Source organism: Halichoeres trimaculatus, unplaced genomic scaffold (assembly GCF_033239565.1).
Source record: "Halichoeres trimaculatus isolate MK-OKI-2021-1 unplaced genomic scaffold, fHalTri1.1 fHalTri1_scaffold_15, whole genome shotgun sequence".
Lineage (NCBI taxonomy): Eukaryota > Metazoa > Chordata > Actinopteri > Labriformes > Labridae > Halichoeres > Halichoeres trimaculatus.
Window position 1 is genome coordinate 29,728,095 of NW_027437193.1, and position 23,761 is coordinate 29,751,855.

The 23,761-nt window shown below is 39.7% G+C and overlaps 1 protein-coding gene across 4 annotated transcripts in view; it reads right to left on the bottom strand.

Moving 5' to 3' along the window:
* Window positions 1–20,296, bottom strand: part of cop1 (COP1 E3 ubiquitin ligase) — a 30,757-nt gene extending 10,461 nt beyond the window's left edge. Inside the window, exons 1-11 of one of the 4 annotated variants that reach the window (XM_074689086.1) lie at window positions 20,227–20,296; window positions 19,571–20,109; window positions 19,402–19,461; window positions 17,617–17,714; window positions 17,391–17,455; window positions 17,149–17,268; window positions 4,515–4,583; window positions 4,278–4,337; window positions 4,022–4,101; window positions 1,242–1,314; window positions 721–835 (exon numbers count right to left, since the gene is read on the bottom strand). In XM_074689086.1, the coding sequence (XP_074545187.1) occupies window positions 721–835; window positions 1,242–1,314; window positions 4,022–4,101; window positions 4,278–4,337; window positions 4,515–4,583; window positions 17,149–17,268; window positions 17,391–17,455; window positions 17,617–17,714; window positions 19,402–19,461; window positions 19,571–19,923 (1,093 nt within the window). In that variant the 5' untranslated portion in view covers window positions 19,924–20,109; window positions 20,227–20,296. The other 3 variants (XM_074689088.1, XM_074689087.1, XM_074689085.1) reach the window with 3 other exon arrangements.
* Window positions 20,297–23,761: the final 3,465 nt, after the last annotated feature.

Consider the following 23,761-nt stretch of genomic DNA (forward strand, 5'->3'; position numbering starts at 1 on the left):
CTTTTTCCACAATTGATTTTCTTTTTAGTGTGTTTTTCAAAATTCAACAGGCCAAAAACAACCATCATTGCTTTTTCCCATTCGTCTGTCACGTTTGTTTACACCGAAATCACATTTTACTGCGTGAGATTTGGAATATTGAGCGTGAAGAAGCTGAAGCTCTGCTGAAGAATTGGTAAGTGTGTGGTTTGCTTTGGAGTGCACACCACGCGCTACAAGATCAGGAGAGAGAGATCTTGTGTGATGTGTCTTCTGTTATCATCAAGTGGTTTGGAGAATCCTGTAATGCGTGCCAGCCTTTATCAAACTGTAAAACAAGCCCTTTAATGACACTCCCACAGCATTTTTTATCACACTAGTTTCATATCTGAATAAAAAGAACATTTTGTCCTGAATGCTGACGTGCTGGTTCCTTTGAAAGCCTGGGGGCTCGCCTCACTAGAAATTGGGGACATTCCTTTAAAGTTAGGGTCTGAGGCTTCATCAGAAACAGCCACTCTGTGACAGCGAGCAGTGAAGTTTGTGGTAACTGCGGCGTTCAGTTTGAAATATATATACTGAGGAATAACAGTGTGTAGGCAGAGCACTGAAGTGAGTATCCATTTCCAAAAACTAAAGCCTCATGGCCTCCTTTCCTGCGACTGCTCACCAGTTTCTCCGTTCATGTGCAGAATCGAAACATGGATCATAATCAACAAATGTTACTGTAAGGCCTTGTACCTGTGATGCGTGACATCTTATTGGAGAAGTAGCACTGCTCAAGATCTTCAAAATGAGCCGTCAGCCTCTTCCTCCTTGACGCCAGCGTGCTGTTGTACCACGTCTGTCTCTTGCCCTGGAAAAACAATTCAAAGTATTTAAAAGTAAAGTCACATTAGGGCTACACTCAATCTGACATTTATTTTGTTGTAATTCTTTTAAAGATTTACCAAGAATGTGCCGTTGGTTACCATTTAAATCAAATTTAAACTCGACAGGCATTCAGTTAAAAAGCAATCATGGGCACCTCGGTATCTGTCAGAAACTTGTGGTAACTTCTGCTCAAAGATGCTTTTCAAACAGCCAAAAAACTTGCTCTTATATTCCCTTGAAGAGGAAACCAGTGACTCTCATACGTATAATTAAATAGATATTGAACAAATATTTTAACAGACAAAAGTCCAAGAAGATGATAAACAGATGTGACTTTAACAGATGAATAGAAACTCATTTTAATGCAATAAATCAGGAAGTTTGTTTACCTGACTTACCTGGGTTGTCCCACCAAACCCTGGAGGCTGGCTGTAGTCTGATGGCTCGATTATACTGCTGCAGCTGCTCAAAACAGTGAGAATAAAAGACATTTTAGGGTTACTGTAAAGTTGCAAACAGGGCATTAACATTCTGAGAACTTTACTTCATTAATAATTAAAGGCTCTGTGAGATCTATCTGTTTGCAGTGACACTTAAGGTCTGAATCAGCAGTCGCATTTTTTTGGCAAAAAGACTCCTTTTCCTATGCGCACTGATGTGAAGACGTGGCTCTTGCAAAGGTGCCCATTTGTTTTGAAGTGAATGAGTGAAAAGCAGATCTCCTCTTTAGCTTCTCTTTGTTCAGGACAACTTTTTCTGGGATGCAGCAAAAGCAATGTTTCTGTAGTTAAGTAGCACTTTTGATTGACAACAATCGAACTTTGTAACCTCATGTTGTAACATAGTTTAGTGTCCAGAAGTTGAGCAGACTGTTGGGTGTTACTCCCAGTCTGATGCTCTGAGACATGTCTGTGACATGTAACGTTTGTGAATCTTGGTTATAACCAACAAGTGCTCATCTACCAATTTCAATATACCTTTGAAACTCCCAAATTAGAAAAAGAAATCCCTTGGTGCAGATCTGGATGTAAAAAACAGCTTACAGCAACGTTCCCTTGTGATTCATAAAATGTGCGTACCAGGGCCAATCACAGCATATGCCTGATCAGCTGTTGATAAACGTAGCGGCTGAAAACTATCGTAATTTACATAACACGGCCCTAAATATTCAAGGTTCAGGTGACCGGACCCACGGAATTTAAGGCATGGAGATTGCGGGAAAAGGGAAACTTCCCTGTGCTGCAGATCGACAACACCATAGCAACAGAGGTAGAGAGAAATGACGCCACGTTGTTTGGCAGCCGAAAAAGTGGCGATAAAGCGAGTCAGAAAAAACTTGTCTGCAAGGAAATCACAGCAAAAAAAAAAAAAATAAATGAATAAAAATAAAAAAATAAAAAATAATATCTGCAGGCGTCAAAAGTGTGAATGTGGCAGAATAAACTACAACAGAGTTTAAACATTTAATTTACACACCCCTCGTTTAGACCTTGATTAATTCATCCATGGTATTTGACTAGAAGCCACAATATTATTAACTGTTTATGTTCAGGTCCAGAAACGTGGAAAGTTGGCTTGTAAAAAAGTGTTTGAGCTCTGAAAGAAGCTGCAGACTCCAGCCTGAACCTGTCACAGACTGAGGAGGGAGTGGAGCTGAAGTGTGTCGAACGTGGGCAATTATGCACAGGAAGACTGGAGTTTTATGATCATTTGACCTCGAGACGAACTCATTTGTGATACCGTGTAACTGAACAGTGGTTTGTTGAATATATGAAATAGACACTTTGTCACACGCACAGGCCATGTTTATGTGATAATATTATGAGGAGTGAAATAATCTTCTTCACTATAAATCCTGTAATTAATACGACTTCCTTTCAAAAATACAGGCTACAAGTTTAATCCAGTGTCGTCTGAATGTTCTCTGCGGAGACTCTATCATGGGCATGGGAGTGTATTAAAAACTGATAACAGCATCTCTAATTTTTCTTTTTCTTTTCTTTTAAGTAAACCGATGAAGGAAACACATTTTTTCTATGGGGAAAAATCAGCTGACAGCTCGCGCTGCTCTTTCATAGTGATGTATTTAATAGATTGACGGAAGAAGAGTAAAATGTTAGAAACATTCTTGGTGTCGTATCTAATTCAAGGATATAACTATTAGTTTAAGAACATCAGTTTTTATTTCTGAAAATGTTTTGTGCTCATATGATCTAATAATTCTCCTCCAGAGATGGATTGCCTTTGCTGCACCGTGCTGCCCACTGACATGTAACTTGCATGCACAAAGTCGGACCTGGTGTGGGATTTGAGCGTACCTGACGCCCATGTTGGGATTGACAAATGCCGATCTATGCGTGGAAAGGAGCATAAACACTTCTTTTGGGCGTACGCATGTTTGATATATGAAGGCCAGTGTTTGTGGACAGTGAAATCAGCGATTCAGGCGAGACATTTTTGGTACCGGTGGTAAACATGTCAAGCTAACACTCAAGAAACTGTAGCTTTTACCTGGATGTGGGGGATATATCGATTGCACTCTGTATATCTCTGGTTGTTGCATGTGAGATGTATGGAATGACTATGTCGGGACCATCGAGTACAAATGATCACATAAATGTTTCAAGACGTCAGAGTGTAATCCTCTTAGGTGTTTCGCTTCTTTCATTCTCTGCTGATGCTCCTCTAACAGGAAGCAGCACACACTCCTCACCCACCCAGAAAACTCTCCTGTGCATGTGTGTTTTTCAGGAGAGAAGGGAAAAAAGTTGCTTGCATCTCTTGTCAGTTGCAGGTTGTGGGATTTTGGGCTTGTTCCCTAAATTGAAGTTCCTTGTTTGAGTTTGCTTTGCTGCATACTTGAGTTTCAGTTTCTCCTCTCTCATTCCACTCACTTTGCTCATGTGCACTTTTATGCATCAGAGGGTTGAATTTGAATTTATATAGTGATTTAGAGGAGAAATCAGAATATTGAGATGTATTTCGTGCATCGGGATATAGTCTAAAAACATCAAGATACTGGCCATATCATGCAGCCCTAATTCCAGTACTTCCACTTTGTCTAATAATTTTAGATTGGAAGTTGCCACTTGGTAATAATGTACAACAAATGACAGACAAAGTGCTTATTTGTCATAAAGAGAAACTATTGAGTAAAAGCACACTGTACCTTGGTGCTGGTGAGGGAGCCTCAACATTAGGAACCGTACACTCTGCCTCCATCATCGGAGAATACAGCCCACTCATTTCCTGGAAAATTACACAAGACTTGAACTCCAGCTGAGATGACAAGCAGCCCCAATTAGTGCCATTTCACAACATTATGTTTTTAAAGCATCTGCACAGCTTCTGCACATTTTCACTTCAAGGAAACTGTGAATAAGGTTTGGATTACGCAGTTCAAGCAATCTGCTTTTTGTCTTCACCTCAACACGCTTGATGTCATCCTCGAGAAAGTTGAGCTCTTTCTGCAGTTGCTCCAGTTGCTGTTGACAAAACAAAAGTGATGTTAACTTGAATTTTTTTCATGTTTCTCAAAACATCTTAAACTTTTTATGCAACAACCTAGTTTGTGCAGGGTCTAGTTTTTCCATTTCATTAATGTTGACTTGTTCCATAAATACCACAGTAAATTAATATGATGTTGAAAAAAACAAAAGTACCTCTCTCTTGTTTCTTCTGGCTTCTTTAAGGAACTCCATGAGGATCTGTCTCTGAGCTGCTTGAGATTCCTGGAAGAGACGCAAAAAACACAAAATTTCACAAGTGTAAATGAAGCTGTTGAACACCAGTGCTTATCTTGATGAAATGAAATCACACACACACAAAAGTTATCTGCTGAAAATACTTTCTATCAGTAATGCCTATCTTACTGTAAATGGTAGGTGATAGCTTTTTGCAGTTTTCTGCTTTTTGCAACCACAGTGTGTCTGTAGCACTCAAAACGTTTGCTCACAGTACATTTTAATTGACAGGAACTTTCTTTAAGTCAGCCTTAGTATCTCCAAATGGAAAGTTTTTTAAAGACTTTACCAATTTATCTTGTCTTTTTTATGTCTTGATTTCAAACAACAGTCAGAAAGCCGCAAGAAATGCTGCAAGAAGAGAGTGAGGGATAAAATTCAGCCAAATGGTGCACTCAAAGCTCTGAGCTGTCCCCTACCTCAGTGACTTAAATTAAATTGGATGAACTTGTTCTGCTATTTCACTCAAATCTAAACACTTTGAAGAAGAAAAGAATTATCCAATGAGGCACAAATTATTAGGTGCAAGCACGTTATTCAATTCATCTACAGGAAACATCCCCAAACCCAAGAGTTTATGGGTGTTAGGAGATGATTTCTGACAACTGTGGCTAAGAGCCGCTCATACTTTGAATGTCTGGCATAACAAAATGAACCAAGAGCAGGAAGTTAAAGTCCTATTATGGAATGATCCTCTTATTTGGACTTTTCTTCTTGTGGTCTCAGCTAAAAAGAAACACCAGGGAAGGTAATCTACTGTAAACTCACTTCATATGTTTTCATCAACTTTGGTTAAGGGCTGAATTCTTCATACCCCACCCAAATATAAGCATGTTGTCATGGATTCTTTACTGAAGAGCTGCTTAACCTGTGGACAGTTAGAAGAGGCACACCTGTATCTCCATGTTTCACCCACCCATGTTTGTAAACTTCCTTCCTGGGAGTTTGTGGGCTCCCTGACCTTGTAGCTACCTGTTACCTCTAACTGCTTCAGTTTCCTCGCATTCTCATGATATGAGTTTCTGATGTTAACTTTAAACCAGTTTTCCTCAAACTGATACGATGGTTTTTTTTCCAGTTAAACCTTAATTATCACTTCTATAGCTGTCTTTTTTTTCAGTACTTCACTATTTTGAATACTAAATAGTTTAAAGGATGTAATACCCGTTATTTGATGATGGGAAGTGTCGTAAAGCAACATATCTTCACTTATTTTTTCAACCTAAAGCTGCCACAAGCTAACAAAGCAAGAGTGAGGGCCCTATGGGTAAATAATGATACAACTGAGAGAAAAAAATGTTACATTTTTGACTGTATCACAGCAGGTACGATCTATCAAACTGATGAAAGCCACAACTGCAGAAGTGCTAAATTTCTTTGGTCTGCTTCCTTTGCACCCTGTGTGTGCCTGTGTGTGTGTCTACTCTGCCCACTGTCACACCTGCAGCACCCATAGCGCCCTGACACGATGACAATTTCTCCAGTTCACTCTTTGGTTTTTCGCAGAAGCCATTTCAAAGTGACTTGAAGGTTTTTTACATTTTAGTAAATTTGCTAAGATATTTTGTTCATATGATTTATTGTTTAGCTCAAATTCATGTAAATATATTAACTCTAAAATAATTAAGCGGGCCATTTATGTTAATTTATAGGTTTATCTAGATCTCTTTGGAAAAACACTTGGTTATGGGTGGAGTTTTTATTTATTAGGTCAGTCAGTGCAGGTGTAGGGTCAGTTTTTATGACTGGAGCCTTACATAAAACGTTTTTTTGACCGCGTGAGTGTGGAAGACAAAAGTTTTTGGATATTTTTTAAGTTTGTCTCATAAGATGCTTAATAAAGGGTGATGTATTGAGGAATTTGCTTCTGTAAAATAAATGGAGCATTAACTGCAGATCTGTGAGTAATGAATTTTTTTTCTGAAACTAAGGGTGTTCTCACACCTGATAGTGCGCACCCTGGTACGGCTTGGAATGTTAAATTAATACTTTGTTGTCATTTTGCAGTTAGTGCGGTTCCTTTCACATCTGCTTTTTGTCACTCGGGACCAAACGCCGCAGTATTTTGAGAGCATCATGTTTCCATGACGACAACGGCTAGAGCGCGTGCAGCTTACTTTCAGTTGGAAGCCGGAAGCGCAGAGAGAACTGTTTGCTTAAATCAGAGATGATGGAGAGTCAAATAGGCCTACGCCGAGTTTTTATAGTGCTTAAAATTCATTTCTATATTGTTTGTGTGTATAACCATCTGCAAACGGTAGTGTTTGAAAATGAAGCGCATCTGCCCGATTCCGGAGAAGGCGAAGATTAATAGAGTAGAATAAAATAGAAAATACTTTTTTTTATCCCCGAGGGGAAATTCAGAAATAATGATTCTTACCATGTACCGTGAGATCCTCATCAGACACAGATACAGACGACCGACAAGGTAATTAATGCCTGTTATATGATAGGCCATATAAAACAATGTGTTTTTGACGTGAGGAGTCAGGGGAGAGCTCTGCTTTTTAGAGGAGTATATAAGGGTAGTTAAGGATGTTGGAGTGCGCAGCTGTCCTGCATCACAAACAAAACTGCAATGGGAGCCCTCTAATGTCAAACTCGCAGAGTTTGCTTGACAGTTGCATCGCACCAGAGTGCGGCTGCTTTCACACCACAGCTGGTGCGCACCAGAGTGCAGCCAGAGCCGAACCGAGATCACCTCCTCTGGCCGCACCAGTTTGGTGCGCACCAGAGTCCGATTTTGGTTTCACACCAACCCAAACGGGACCAAATATAGGTCGATCTAAATTTGGGTCGACCTAACACTGTGGGTGTGAAAACACCCTAAGGCCACGTTTATACGACAACATTTAATCAGAAAACGCTAAAACGCTGTGAAAACGCAGTTATAAAAATCTGCATTTACACGGAAACGCTGATGGACTGAAAACGCTGTAGAAAGCATACCAGGCCTGTAAGTGGTGCTATAACTGTGTTGTTCAGAAGCTGCTTTTGGGAGATCTCCACCGAAGTAGAGTTGAGCAGGTCATCTGGTGTATTGGGGAATACTAAGTTAAAAAGTGGAGCAAAAGATGCACATTTTGTTGAAAGACAGTCAGCATATACAGCAGATTGTGCAGCACAAGCACAACACGGTAGTTCACGTGGATCGTAACAACGGTACGAGTGTGACGTCAGCGTTTCCACTGAAAACGTCGGAGAGGCTGTTCTCAAAAGTTTGCGTTTTACGTCGGCTGAAACGCTGTTTTCATGTAAACACAAGGCTGAAATGCAACAAAACTTTTGCATTTCACCCTAAAACTGTTGTCGTGCAAACAACCCCTAAAGTGGACACACATCAGGACAGCAGTAAAGGCTCCTTTCATCCAGGTGGCTTTTAAAATACCCTGGTAGAATCTTCCACAGCAGTTTCTTTTTAAGCTCTTTTGGCCTCACAGAATGCTACAGTAACACCAGAAACCACCCCGAGCCAGAAAAGATGATTTACATGTTTACAGCCTGGTTCCAAAAACAGTTTGGATCTGCATGGAGGGTGATTTTTTTTCTTAACTTGTTATTTTCTCAAGAACTTGCATATCTTTCCTCTCCTGACATTACAGTTTAAAAAAGTGACCCTGTATCTGAAGACAAGGGCTGGAACGATATGTTTTTCTCACTATTTGATTGTATTACGACATTTAGGGTGCCGACCATTCGATTTAAATTGTAATACTTCGATATCTACGAGTTTTAGTTTACTTTTTAACACCAGACCATTTAAAAAGTTAAATGATGATGATAATGTCTACAGACTATTTCAGGAGCCATATTTTCCTAAGAAATGCACATCAGATGAATCAGAGAGAAACATTTCACCCTCTGCTGGAGAAAAGTGGATTTTTCTAATCCAGTTTATAAACAAAGACTGAAATGAAAAATTTGAATTTGGAAAAAAAAAAAGATTTTTTGACAAAGAATCCCAATTTTGGTATTGTCAAACAAAAAAACCCAATGCAGTGTTTTTAGATTTTTTCTCCCACCTCTACTGGAGACCTTCAACTGAACATGTCAGTGGATATCAACATCAGTTAAACCCAGAGGAAGCCCTCAGGAAAGCATAATGAAGTGGCTGATAATAATCTAAAAAGACTTTTGGGAAGGATGAATCTTGCTGAGAGTCGTTAATTAACAGGGTCACTCTTTCAGCAAAAACACCGGTCGATTCCTGCAGTCTGTTGAGCTGGTTTATCCTAAAAATACCACCTGCAAAAGAGAGTTCCTTTTGCCACTTTTATTACAAAGAGTCAGTAAAGGGGTACCAAGTTTTTCGGGATGGACTGTGGAGCTGCGTCCACAGTAGAAAAGGTTGTGAACCACAGGATGTGGTCTGCACTACTCATACAACTCATAGTTTATATTCACATCTGGAAATAGCTTTTTACATGATGTTGATACCACCACGAGAGCAATCTCTACATGGGGATCTAAAATTTCTGACTCACATTTAATAACGTGAAATAGAAGAGCGCAATATTTAAGTCCAATCAGATTAAAAGGAATCAGAAAATTAAGCCTAGAGGCAAATTATTTGGCTGAAATGAGGATAAACGTTAACAGAAATGTATTAAAAACATGTCCTCTGATAGTAATGGGAACAGTACATGAAGCCAACTGGCTCCAGGAACAACTCCTCCAGGAGGATTATATGAAACATTAACCCAACCCTCCTGGTTGACACGTTAGAAATAAATTAATCTCTTAAACATGGACACCACTGATTCAGAGAATTAGCCACAGAACGTCTGAGTGATTGATTAGTAAGCAAACACATGGATCACCAGGTCTGATAACTCCTGGCTGCAGGGCCCTGATGGACACAGAGAAACAAAGGCAGACTCTCAGGTGAGCATGGACGTCAGAGTTACACATCTGGCCATAAGTTTACGAGCCGATGGAAGGATAAGAACAAGTTTTTATGATGGGCTGAAGATAAAATTCACATTAGAGCATTCCTTCATGTTTTTAATGAAGCAGAATTTGGATAACTGCAGGGAGCTTATGAGAAAAGAGTTGTGTGGCCTGACAGACTGACGGAAGGGTCAAAGCTACAGAAAACTGTGGTGAGTAGAAAAATCCATCCCCAGAAATCTACTTCAAAAACAACTGCACATTAAACACACATGGTGAATCCATTGCTTGTATACTTCTAGTAATACCAATGTCGACTTTGTATCATAGTTAAAAACAGCAATACAATTCTTGTGGTGGATGTCCTGTTATAGGTTACAGTACTAGTCATTGGAAATGTGATAACTTTTCTATTAAGGCTCTTTTAACCACGTTTAAGGCTTAACATCGACTTGCTCTTCCTACATTTCTGAATTCTGGTGATAATCTTGGCAATGACTGTGAACGAAAACAGCAAGACAGCGAATGATGTTAACTTAGGAGCAGATGTCAACCATCATTGAAAAGTGTCACACAGAAGCAACACTTGTTCCATGAAGTGGATTGTCTCACGAAATCCTCCAGTTTTACAAAAAACAAATTGTATGGGGACCTCAGTTGGACGGTTGCACTTCCTTAACTTTTTAGGATGTTTGTTTTAACGTGATGCTTTGTAATTATTATTATTTCCCCCACAATTAAGTTCTATTTTTTCTACATTTTTAATATTTAGTGTTTCTCAGTGTTTTTCTATCCACAACATTTGTACCGAGAGAGTGCAGCTTAAACCAAAGTCAAGTTCCTTGTATTCTGGAAATACTTGGCGAAAAAAGCTGATTCTGATCTATTGTTGTGTAAAAAAGCAGCAAAATGTTTTACTTCTGCAACAAGTTGATTTCACTTTTGCTCTTGTCAACTTTTGCTTTAAACCACAAACTCCTCATACAAAGGGCAACAACATCATTACCAGAATAGAAAGCAATCTGAGGTCTAACAACTACTACTAGTAGTAGGGATGGGTTTCTTTTTACATTTGAAGCCTGGTACCCGGCAATCTGTACTGGTACAATTTTCAGTACTTTTTCGTGTTTATGTGATAAAAAATATCATTTTTTTAATAATAAAATGTAAACATTGTTCATTTGAACATATTTATTCTTCAGTTTATAACCTTACAATGCTGTGTTCATGTCCAGCATGGAAAACTCTCGACTACCACTACCTATTCTTCCACTTCCTCACAGTCACAAGGCTGCATTTAGGTACCTAAACATGGTACTGTTTGATTTTACCTAAATCGGTACCTGGTACTTTTGACAGAATTTGTTCGTTTCCAATAAAAGTACCTAATTTGGTACCCATCCCTAATTATTAGATACGTACATAGGCTGTATTCAGACCAGAAAAGTCCTTTGGTCCACTTGTTTGGTCCGGACCAAAAGCAGACTTTATTTTTTTTCGTTTGATGCGGTTCATATTCAGATTGTACTTTTTGCAAGTGGACTATATTCTGTAAACACATCCACGTGTGTGACGATCAGTGCTCTCATTGGACAGCACTGACAAAGGTGACACACAGAATACAGACCTGGAAATGGAGGTAAACATGTGTGTTTGTGCTCTTATTAGAGCTGCTAAATCATTTTCAGTTTCAAGAGCAGCTCCTTCAAAGCAGGCTTAACAACACCGGTTCAAATTTTGGAACAGCGAAGACGAATGCGCGCAGCAAGGAGACGCTATGCTCTGCGTGTCCTGACCCACAACATGCTAGCAACAGCGTGGCTAAACAGAAGACGGAGGATCAGGTATGAACCAAAGACGGTTAGGTTACGGTGGCTTTATAGGCCCAAAAGGCGCATGTATCCTGTAGTCAGTTTGGATGGACCTTGGTTTGTATTCAGACCTGCACCGGAGAACCATGAACTGCACCAGAGTTCGTTTGGAAGCGGACCGAGACCACCTCAAAACGTGGGTCTCGGTGCGGTTGTTTGGTCCGCACCAGGGTTCGTTTGTGTCTATTCACACCTGCATGAAAAGTCCGCACCAGCGTGAGAAACGAACCCTGGTCCATTTAAAGTGGACCAAACAGTCCAGGTCTGAATACGTCCTTAAACTTTGGCTTTTCACACACATTCCTCCATCTAAAGCCAGAGCAGTATAGAATATGTTGGGTACGCAATGTGAGAAAATAAGTCCCTGTTCCAACAACATGCTTTGCATAAGCTGCTGAGGAAGTGGAGCTGAGAGGGACAGCACCACAAACTGAAAATAAAGCTGTTCAGTTCATGTGCATACCATGGAGAACACTGAATAATCCTGCTGCTTGAATTAAGAACTTTAGCACTGCGTTCTTTTCACGCTAGAGCTGAGCAAGCCTGATGCCCTATCAATACTACAGTTTGTGTTCCTACAAGCTGAATTAGAGTTTAACAAACTTCAGATCACAGGAGGGTAATACTGGCTGTGCAGGTCACTGCTGTAAAGGTAATGCTATCTAAATCAAAGCAATTAGCAGTAAGATCATAGGAGATATACAGTGTTACCATGACATTACCTGTAACTGCCCCTGATAAGATCTGAAAACAGTCTCAGGGTTTGACAATACTTTGGTTTTATCAAGCCTGAAAATACTTCATCTTCTCTACAGAGGCAGCCTACCCGGGCAGAAATAAGTCTTTCAGTTGCCACCAGACTCTGTTTAAGAGTAGTAAAGAACAGTATGCTGGGAGCAGAGAGAGTCTAACATTGGTCACAGCCAGCAGAGTGTCAGCAATCAGAGCCTGTCCTCTGGCTTTGACGGTGTTGTTGTGTGTGTTCTACACAAAACCAAAACAGTTCAGCGTTTCCAGCATCTGAAGCACAATACTTCTTTGTGGACAGCTGTTCTCTGTTGCTGCCCTCAAAGGGCTCTCAAATGAATTCAACTTTAGAAACACCGCAGTGCTCATCTGAGTCACTTCTCCATTACTGACCAATCAGAAGGAAGAAGGAGTAGGACTCCAGAAATCAGCTTTGGTAACACAACCTGCAACCTCTGGCTGTGAGAAAATGAAAGTGGAAGTGTTTAAAAAACAGAAGTTTCTCAGGTGACAAGATGAGGATGGCTCCAGAATTTTTTTTACATTTTATTTTTTATTTTACATTTCTACATTTCTATATATATCTCGGTAATTCAAAGGATAGTAAGACAGAGTTTGAGAACTTAGTTTGAGGCTCCGAGTTCATTTTCACTCAGTCTCTTTGCCTCAGGCAAGATTGAAGTTTGGTTGAGTCTGCACTTTTCTAATAAGGCAACCATAGACAATAAGCTTAGAGACTCTACTTCAGAAACAAAGGGGACTTCATGGAGTGACACCTGTGTGTGTATACTTTACATGAACACACGTCAAGAGTAAGAGAAGAATCCAACCACTCATTTCTGAAAGTCTTATTTCAGGTGGAAAGTTTTTCTAGAGCTTCAGCCAGTGCTGCAGCATATTTTCAATTTAATGTTTCTGGTTTTCTTTAAGGGCTGAGCAATCTTGGAAAATAATATACTTGCATTTGTTTTGTTTTTTTTGTTTTTTTTAACAAACATTGTGATTGTGATTTAGCATGCAATTTTCTATTTTATTTTATTATTATTATTTTTTATTATTATCATTAATATTATTATTTTATTTATTATATTTATTTATTTTATTTTTTTTTGGGGGGGGGGGGGGGGGGGGGGGGGGGGTATGTTCTGCATTATTCACTAAACACAAGCAAAAAATCATTTATAATATGACCAACACGACCAAGGATATTGTCAACATAAACAATTCTCTCTTGCACTTTTCACTGAAAATTACAAAAGGAACACTGAAATTTTATTGGCCACCAGTTGTCAGTAAAAGTAACAAACTATACAGAATAAAGTGAACAGTCATTCTAATGTATGAATCTCTGTAGCTCACTGTTTTGTTTTGTTTTTTTTTTTTGTGGGTTTTTTTTGCCAGAGAAATGAGCATATTGACGTTTTCTGTTTTTACCAAGTAATATTTACTATATTCCCTCCAGGTCTGCAACATGGAACTTTTTTTTTTTAATTGCAGCTTTTGTGATTTGAAAATTGCATTCTATTACATTGCAATGTTGGTTTCAACTTGATTAATTGTCCAGCCCTTTTTTCTTTGAAAAGTTCCAGAGAATTAAAGCAAATATGAAACACACAAAGCATCCAAAACGGCCTACATTTCATCACTAAAGGCAGCAGCATGCAGGATGCAGGACCACTTTAGTAACCTTGTGACAAAAAGTGTTGTTGAGTAGCAGTCTGCAGTTTGGGTTGAGGGCATCGCCAGTGCAAGACATGCAGACACAGGCCTAGCAGGATTTTACTCCACAAAGGGTGTGTTTTGCTTTTCAGACTTGAGATAATGAGAACTAATAAAAACAAAAAGTAAAGCAACTCTGTGTTAAAAACAAAGCTCAGTTAACACATTTATCATGATGCAAAATTGGTGTTAGGGTGGAACTTTGATCAGGCTGTGCAACAATAGAACAGTCAGATCACACCCATACTTAGTTGATCATACAGTAACTTCATAACTTGACTGGAGTCTCAGAAAATGTCAGTAACTGTGCACAGTCTGATGCTCCTTCAAAAACACGACAGAGTGCACAAAGAGAGAAAAGGTCAGTCGCATCGCACTAGTTCACACAAGAAGATGTGAAGTAACAAAAACATCTGCTGACATTTCAGTTTGAAGTTTTTTTGTTACTTTTACACAGATTAGAAGAAAGTGTCCAGTAAAAATGCTGTTAGTTTTGGGTTACGGTCACACCACAGAGAGTTAAAGCTTTTGTGAACTAGAAAGAAAGCTACTGCTTGAGTTTATGTGTCAGAGTCAGGGAAAGGTGAAGGTTTATTCCTTTCTGACAGTGCACTGTCCTAAGACCATCTTGCAGTGTTTTCAATTCAAAAGCAGCGAGTTTGGTTTACAAGATGCACCAGAGGCAGTTGTTCCTATGTCTGATGGTCACAAACAAGGAAAACTGTATGTTCCAGGCTACTCTGCTTTAACACTGAAAATAAGCTGTTTTTGTTTCTCCAAAAAAGTGAAAGTTGTAAAGTATGAGTCAATTAGCTGTTTGGCTGAAGCGTAAAGGAGTAGCTGGTGTTTGTTAGAGGTCTGACTGAAAGCCAATGAAAAGAGCCTGAAGCCTGAGCAAAGAGTGCAGAACTCAGACTACAGCTGACATACTAAACAAAATACTCAGGACCTGTTATTAGGGCTACTTTCATTGCATCATATAATTTGATTATTCAACATTTAGCAGTTTGTTTATTTGCTATACTTTGTCCAAAAAAAATGGATTGTGGTTTACTCTGTTACCAGTGAATTATCTCCAGACCCATTTTGAAAAATCAGGATATTTTTGCACCAAGTGAGGTTTAAACAGATAGCTTGGTGTGACAGGGTGGGCTGGCACCGTAGACTGTATAAAACATGGACGAAGCATCTGTGACGTCACCCGTCTGTTCCTGAAACTGTGAAATGAGGCCAATCCACGGTCGCCGTCTGTTAGTTTCTCTTCGAGCAGTTACAGGGTGCCCGACGGTCACGTGACCCGAGCTGTGTCTCTGATTGGAAAATCAAACGATCCTAATAACTTCTAAACTGCAGAGATAGAAAAATATTCTCTCACCGTACAGTGTGCCGATAGTGAAATCAGCGTTTTAGACCCAAGCTGTTTTTTGAACCAGGCTGTAAATATGTTTTTTAATGCCGTAAAAGTCTGTTTTTATGGCTGGGTGTGTACGTGGCTTCTGGTCTTTCTGCAGCCAGCCATTTTTACTGACCGGATGTTGCCCCTTGGCTGGCACTGGGGGAGGTTTATTAAGACACGCAAAACATGAGGATGCTAACAACTGTTTAGTAATCAATCATAAAAGAAACTGTTAATTTTTTCTTTTTTTGTAAGATTGTTTGATCCTATGTACAATCCATAACTCCTCATGCTCTCATGTCTGATTTTGTGTGTTTTTTTTTTAATGAAAATGCTACGTTGTATCAAGCAAAACTGTTGTGACAAACAGAATGTCAGATTTCTAAGTGCAAAAGATTTCCTTTCAGACACTTTTTTCGTACTTAAAGACAAACATGGGATTTTTAACACCAGTTTGGAAGCGTATACTTAAAAAGTGCAGAGGTGGACAGACATAGGACATGGCTTCATTGCTTAAAGGAGACATATCATGCTGATTTCTGATTTAATACTTACATATAATATAATGAATTTGAAAACAAGACCTTTCACCCCCTGAATTTTCAAAAAATGAGATAGTGTATTTTTTCTGATATCCTAGAACGAGATTTGATGCCTCTGAAAATAGGTCATTGCCACTTGGCCGCGAGATTTCGACCTTCGTGATGACACGAGATACCTTTCCTTTCATTGGAGTAATCTGATAAAGCAGCTCCTCCTCTGTGATGTCAGTTACTCACACAACTGCCACCGAGGGATACACCCACCAAGAGCCGAGTATAAACGTATAAACTATACATGTTACAGTATTGGTTTGACTCTCCACACTGAAGCGTCCTGAGATGATCTGTGTCCAGGTGGATTTTCTTCCTCCTGAGCTGCAGAACCGTCCGGGTCTGACTCGGGGTCCAATACAAAAGGACGCATCCTACACTCTGCCATTTTATTAGTGCTATCAATGCCTTACGGTGAAGTTTTGGCAAACAGCAAACTCGCTCGGTCTGCTCCATTCAATGTGGCTATTTTGTAAATACTGCCATGCTGCAAAAACCGCCCCCTGGCTCTACCCCCTCCGCCCCTCTGATAGAACTGACCAATCAGAGCACAAAGGGCTGTGACGTTGCGAGGTTACTGGAGGTCATTCTCCAAACGGAGCGTTTCAACAAGATCTTCAGAATGGCCTAAACTGAGGATATTGAGAACGCTATTGTGGGGCAATGAAGGAACTAAATGACTTGTACTGAGGGCAGAAATGCTTTACAGGCATCCTAGTCTGGCATAGTGAAAAGGAGAAACAACCATGATATGTCCCCTTTAAAAAACTGAGCTGAAGGTACGACTGTGGGTGCTGGATAATGCTACGAAATTAACTTCCTGATCTGAGCGACTGTTGATCTGCATTCAATGCTGAGAAGCACAAAACTCAGGAATGGCTACACCACTTGGCCAAACTACACAAACACACTTCATGGTGTTTGAGATCAGATTTCAGACAAGAAATTTCATCAGCAGACTCCAGAGTAAAAGTACAAGAGCACTGAAAATACCACTCAAATAATCGACTCATGTAAATGTATTTTGTTGTTGTACACCACTGCCAAACTGTCACAATCTTGTGGTCTCTTCTTCATGTTACTGAAGCAGACACACTTCACTGTAATGCATGGTTAACCCCATCACTCCATGTAAAAGTGGTATTTGGTAACTGGCTGTGTTTCTTCCTCTTTTAAACACAATAACAGGTTATGAATCATCTCTGGCTCATATGAATCATCATTTTACCTTTAACCAAGAAAAACTCATCCAACACTGTGTGCATCAGAGCGGTTGTTGCAGGAAAAGCAATGACGATGAAGAAATGCATGTCTTGCCCTTTAGGGCCCCCACTTACCGCCTCCAGCTGCTTCTTCTTCTGGACCAGGAGCTCCAGCATCAAATTGACATTTGCCAAGTCCAAGTTCTCTTGATCAGGACTCAACACATCTTGGAAAACCTGCCACCGAGACCCATTCTGTGGGTTAGAGTCATTGATCAGTCACTTTCCTTGTTCAGAAATGTGAGAGTGAAATAACCGTGATTTAAACAGGTTATTTACAAACAAACAGAAGCATAATATATATGTTTTGTACTCACAGGATGATCTAATTTTAGTCTTTTCTCCTCTGACCGTTGTTTCTGTTTCAGAATCAGCTCATTTACTAGATCATGGGTAAAATAAATAGTTCAACCTTAGGATGAGGCATATGCACAACCAGGGGATACATTGCACTGATTATTTTTGCACAAAAAAACTGATAAAAACACGCATTTGTCAAATACAGGGTTTACATCTCAACTACTTCATTGTTAGAATACCTACCAAGAAAATTGGGGTAAAGCTGATCAACGTTATCGACAATGTAGTTACACTTGGGACATCTGTTGCTGTCCTCCAGACTCTGACGAATACACCTGAAACTGCAAAAGGTAGACACAAGCAGACGTAGACTTAAATCTTTATAAGTCTTCAGCAAATCTTTTATCCTCTTATTCAAACTATGCAAGACGCTTATCTTGTTTGACATCACTGTTCGATCACCTGAACATTATCTGTTTGCATGAAAACATTCACTCTGACCAATGATGCATGATATGATATATGGGGCATTCTACCGAAAGTGTCCAAATTGCTGTCCCCTGACAAAAAAGCAGACAAAAATGTGTTGTCATATTTGATTTCAAAGGTCTTTTTATAAACTATTTAAATAAAAACAATTAAATGAGATAGAGATAAGCTAAAAATATAAAAAATCATCTTTTATTTTTAGGATAGACCTACTTCCTATTGGGAAGAAACTGTCCCCTGCCCAGACCTCTAAAATCTAATTCGTGTAAACAACACCAAAAACATTTTTTAGATTTTAAAAAAAAATGTGGTTAAAAATATATTTGTGATTAAGTCTAAAAATTAGTTGAAAGATTTAGATCTATTGTGGGAATAAAATTTAAATTACTTTAAAATGCTGATAAATAGTGTACCCAGATTTATGTCACAGCCGAAACACAACAGTTTGAATTCATTGGTTGAGACTGGATTTTAGCTGCACCCCTAAATCTTTGATGGGGGGAGCACTCTGAAGTCCTGCACCTAACTATTGCATGGTAAATTGCTGATTGCTATCATTTTCTGAAACCAATGGCTTCTTAAGTCTGAAAATCAGTGTGTTATGTTAAAAAATGTCACGACCGTACATATGCTCGCTTGAATTCGGGTAAAAATCTTGGGATTTTTATCAACACATTGTGTTTTTCTGTGAGAACAAATCTTCAAAGTATGCTTACTGGCCATGTGCTTGCTAGCATACTGTCGTTATGCAAAGAATTAGCTAAAAATGTCACAACCGAAACAGTCATGACCTAAACATCTGATAATGTTGTGGTCATGATTTTCTCACCACATTTGAGAACTGGGTACTGGTCACAACCGAAACAGTGAAGTCCCCACCCGAAACACAGAGTGTTTTGTAAAAAACAAAGTATATTTAGTTATAAACTAATATAATAACACACTAATTTGTTTACTTCATGTTCTGTCTTGTGAAATATTAACTTTGGAAACAATTGGATAAAAATTTTACAAAGAAATATTGCATTCTATTTTTGAAGAATTGTAATATATAAACTTTGAAATTTGCTTATATATTCATTTTATTTAAGGAGTTGTGAAAACTGTCCTGAATTTTTTTTAAATGTAAATCTATAGACAACAGAATAAAAAAATCTTAAAAGGTTGACACAATATTTTTTTTGCATAGTTTAAAATATGTTTCGGTTGTGACAAATCTTGGAAGAGGTAAAACATTGCAAAACATTCTAAAAATACAAAATAAAGATTAGCTGTTCTTTTACTAGATCTGTGACCTTTAGATATGGTACAATATATATAGGGGGAAAATTAGGGGACTAAAACACACAAAATTTTAAGATATTGCCAGCCCCATTTTGGACACTTTGGGTAGAATGCCCGATATATAATAATGTATGGCGTTGACATAGAGTTCGTCAGGCTTCTTCATACTATGTCCCTTCTCCTGCTTGCAGTTTAAAAAGCTGGTATTAGAGTGAAGAAAACTTCAAGCTACATGCACTGAAAATCTATACTCACCAAAAGCTGTGCCCACACTTTGTCATGTATGCCTCTTCTATCATTTCAAAGCAAATAGGACTGCAACGTAAACAGAAAGCCACGTTAACAGCATGACAACATTACAGTGTAAAACTTTTAAAACAATGACTCTAGGCTTTGAATACCCAGCAGATTTAGTCTAACTAACCAGACAAAATCGTTGCTTTTATCTTCGTAAGAATTCAAGAGGCCGTTGTAAAGAGGGGCTTGGTGGAGGGATTTCTTTCTGCTGCCCGAGGACGATGAGGGTCGGCTCAGGGAAGCAAACCCGCCCCGGGACGATGGCACTGCGGCCAAACTTGGCACCGACAAGCTGCCATCTCCAGCTGCTGCCAGGGTCCTTGAGGGCACAACATTTCCAGCGCTGTTCCCATTACTTGTGACGGTGTTGTTCCCACCACCACCGTTTGAGTTCCCGGTGCCCCCTGAGCTGCTGCTGCTGCTTGTGCTGGGCACTGAACTCGCCCCTCCAGTGTTTTGTTGGGGCCGGTTGCCTGACATGATGCGAGGCCGACGAGAAAGTCCCCAAAATCCGCTTCGTTGCTGTTTAAAGCATCCGGGCAGCGCAGCTACTTTAGCAGGTTGGCTTATGTGCTAGCATCCCGGGATAAAACGATGGTGGTGAAACATCCAGCGTGTGTAAACTCGTCCACGGAGTCTGCTGCAGGCGTGTCACTGGCAAACTCACTGTTTGACAAAGAAGAAACAGACATACAGAGTGAGGTGTGCAGTAAAACAAACACTGCCGAGCTGTGCAGGAGATTAGCCGGCTAGCTACGGTGAGCTAAGAAGAGAGATCTTTACAGTTTCCTCGATTACTCAGGTACCCAATGTGCTCCCGCTTCCAAGCGGCGCCCTCTAGCGAGACGGAGTGCAACTGCGCCACAGACACCAGGCTCTGCTGTCAGGGATACAGCAAGTCTGAGGGCTCCTGCACAAAGTGATGAGGATGGGCAGGGAAGATATGCCCTTTTCATCCAGCGCTGAAAAATCATATATAATAATATAATCATACCTGTGAGTTTATCAGTCTAATTTAGCAGTTGCACATAAATAGATAAATAAATAAATAAATAAATAAATAATTAAATAAATAAATATTGCTCCATAAAACAGAGGGTTAAATGCATCAGTTTACTTATCAGGATTTTAATTTAAAACTATGTTAAGTTTTTTTTATATTTATTTTCTTTGTGAATATTGATCCCCATTGTGTGAAATTCTTGATCTTGAAGTTCAGTGATGACATTTTAAAAAGCAAGCAGAAAAACCATGCTCACCTTTCTTTTCCCACACCACCTCTACATGATGCTTTTTACTGCTCAGACTTCCTCAAAAGAAACAAACTCTGTCTTTTTTTTCAGTAGTACTTATTGTCAGTGGCAATACATTTTTAAAGCCTCATTGAAATCGATTATACACTCATGCATGGCATGGGAAGAAGTATAGTCCTGACAAAAACAAGTGGGAAAGCACATTAACCATCAAACATTGCTTCCTGTCTTTATTTTCTGTACACACAGTCTTTGGACTATTGTAAACAATCTACTTTTTGGTTTAATGCCACATTCTAAGATAAGAAATGGTAAAACTTTATTGGTCTGCAGAGGGGAAATATAATTGTTGCAGCATCACAGACATGGGAAGGCAATGAGATCTACAAAAAAGTATAGATAAAATAAAATACTATAAAATTTGATCAAATCAAATTAAGTAAAATTTCACAAAATAATACTTTAAAAAATAAAGCTACAAACCAGTATGAATAACACTAAACAGGGCAGTTGTTATATGTAATTGCTCAGCGCAATAACATTTTGGATTTCCATTTTCTGCCTCATGTCAAAGACTCCTCTGTCATCAACAGACAAATAAATCTTAATGAAAACCTTTGAAATAAAATGTGACAGCCATAGTTAAACTACAAAGTGTCATAACAGAAACTGACATACATAATGCCACTGGGCCTCTATTAGCACAACTAACACATGAGGGAAGCATCACCTCTAAAATGACAAACCTTCCTTTTCAAAGATCATTAACATTTTGCAAGTGCTTTAAAATTATTATAAAAAATACTTCGAGGAGTCAAGTATACTTAGAAACGTTTAGAGATGTTCGTCATGTTTTCCTCCAGGTGATAGCTTTTCATCAGAAACAAGCAGGTAGGTCACATCCACAAAGTGCAGCCAGAGGCAGAGCCAAGATAAACAATGTCATGTCATTCAGGCATCCTTCTGCAGCTCTGCAAATAAAACCTGAGCGGCACTAACATATTCACGCTCACAGTTTATCCAGCCTGCTACTTGCTTTTCCATTTTTACCTCCACGTGGGCAAACAAGGGGTCCTCCGCGGAGGCACGCACTACATGGATTTTCCCATGTTTTTGTTTGCGGAAGAAGTTTATATGTATCATTATGGAGCTGAGTTAGGATGTTTTATAAGGTTTCGGCAAGAGGAAAATTACTGAATACATCCAAGAGTAAATTCACTTTCCTTAAATGGACCACCATGTTTGATAAAAAAAAATCGCTCTTTGCTGCATATAGGTCAGATATGCATGTGTTTATACAATAAGTTAAAATTTAAACACAAACACAGCTCATAACTTGGACACCTTTAACGCTCTGCACACCAAAGAACTGACTGTGAATAAGAGCCTTTGTGCCAAACACCTCCAGTACTGTATACAGCGTGTTGTATTTGTCCCCCTCAGCCCCGATCCCTCCCCTCCTCCTATTTTACACCAGTGGTGCTGAAAAGATTGCCTCCTTTCTTTCTCCCCTTTCTCCTTTCTTCCCCTCCTCATTTGTCCGGCACATCAGCCTGGATTTTTTCCTATTGGGTCCCCCCTTTTTTGCATGAAGTACCAGGTTGTGAGTGAGTGTATGTGTGTGTGTTCGGAGAATGTGTGTGTTTGCAGAGGGTCAGTGATGTTAGTGCAGTTTGAGGTTAGTGAGCGACAGAGAGAAAGAGTGAGTGACGGTGACATGAGGGTGTGTGGAGAAGTGAGTGAGTGAGTGAGAAAGGAAATAAGTGTGTGTGTGTGTGTGTGTGTGTGTGTGTGTGTGTGTGTGTGTGTGTGTGTGTGTGTGTGTGTGTGTGTGGCTATATGAAAAGGAAAGAGGGGGTAAGACAGAGAGCAAGCCTCGGGGTCGTTGGGGTCAAGACCGACAAGCTCAGATGAAGGATAATCTGTGGAGGTCCCTTACAGCGGGGGGTGAGGCCCCGAAGGAGCACGCCCATTCAGACACCCTCACACACACACAACCTACCACACACCACACCCCCTTCTGTTGCTCTCTTCCTCTTTTTCTCCTCTGTCTCTTCCCCCTCATCCTTCTTTCCCTCCCTTTTTTGTTGCTTTCTCTAAACCCACCCCTCCCGTCCTCTTGTTTCTTTTTTTTTTCCTGTAACACAGTTGCAGCTGGATTTCAAAGAGCACTTGGCCGGCAGAAAAAGCTGAATGTTTAGCAGGCAGATCCCTCAGTCAGGCAGGCTGGGACTGTGGAATTCCTGCCTCCCACTCTTTAGGAACCGTTTTTGCCCCTTCGGGGGCCCCTGCCATAACTGCCAGCAGCCTCCTCCTCCATCTCCATCTCCAGCCTCGAGCCAGGGCCCTGTTTGCAAATTGAGCATGACAAAAAAATAGAGGGGTCTGAGGGAGAAGAAAGGGGCAGCGTATCTGTAGGTGTGTAACAGCAAACAGCCACCTTTTTACCAGTTTGAAACAATCACTGAGCAAAGCGAACAACAGGAGCCTGCATCTTGATGAATGAATGCAAATATCAACAGCTTAGAGGCACAAATCAATCCTGCAAGAGCATGAAGGCAGCAGACACAAAAGTCAAGAAAAACAGTAAACTCCAAGAGCAGTTGAGTCTTTATTGATGTTTTTGACATCAGTATAGATTTTATTTGCAGTGCCTGGAAACATCTCAACAAGCACACCTGTCTTTTGAGTTAGCATGAGCTGCCAAAAGAATTTTTTTTCAAATTGCAACATATTATTAATAAGTCACGAAATTCATCCCTGCATCCTGACAAAAACTGCAGAAAAACACACAGCTTGGCCTGAAGACACTATCAGGGCATGGCAGATATCATGCAACAGTGAAGGAGATGGGATCTTGGTGACTTTGTAGTGAAGACCCACAGAAAGTAGAGTCTCCTCATCCTCTGGCGGAGCGGGAATGAAAGGAAAAATCTGCTTTATTTCTCCCCTGTTCAATAAAAACTGTTATACGTGGCCACAGGTGACTATAAAAACCATAAGTGATTGTGAGATTTATTGAAAAAAATAAAACAGGATAATAGTCAGATGATGGAAAAGCTGGG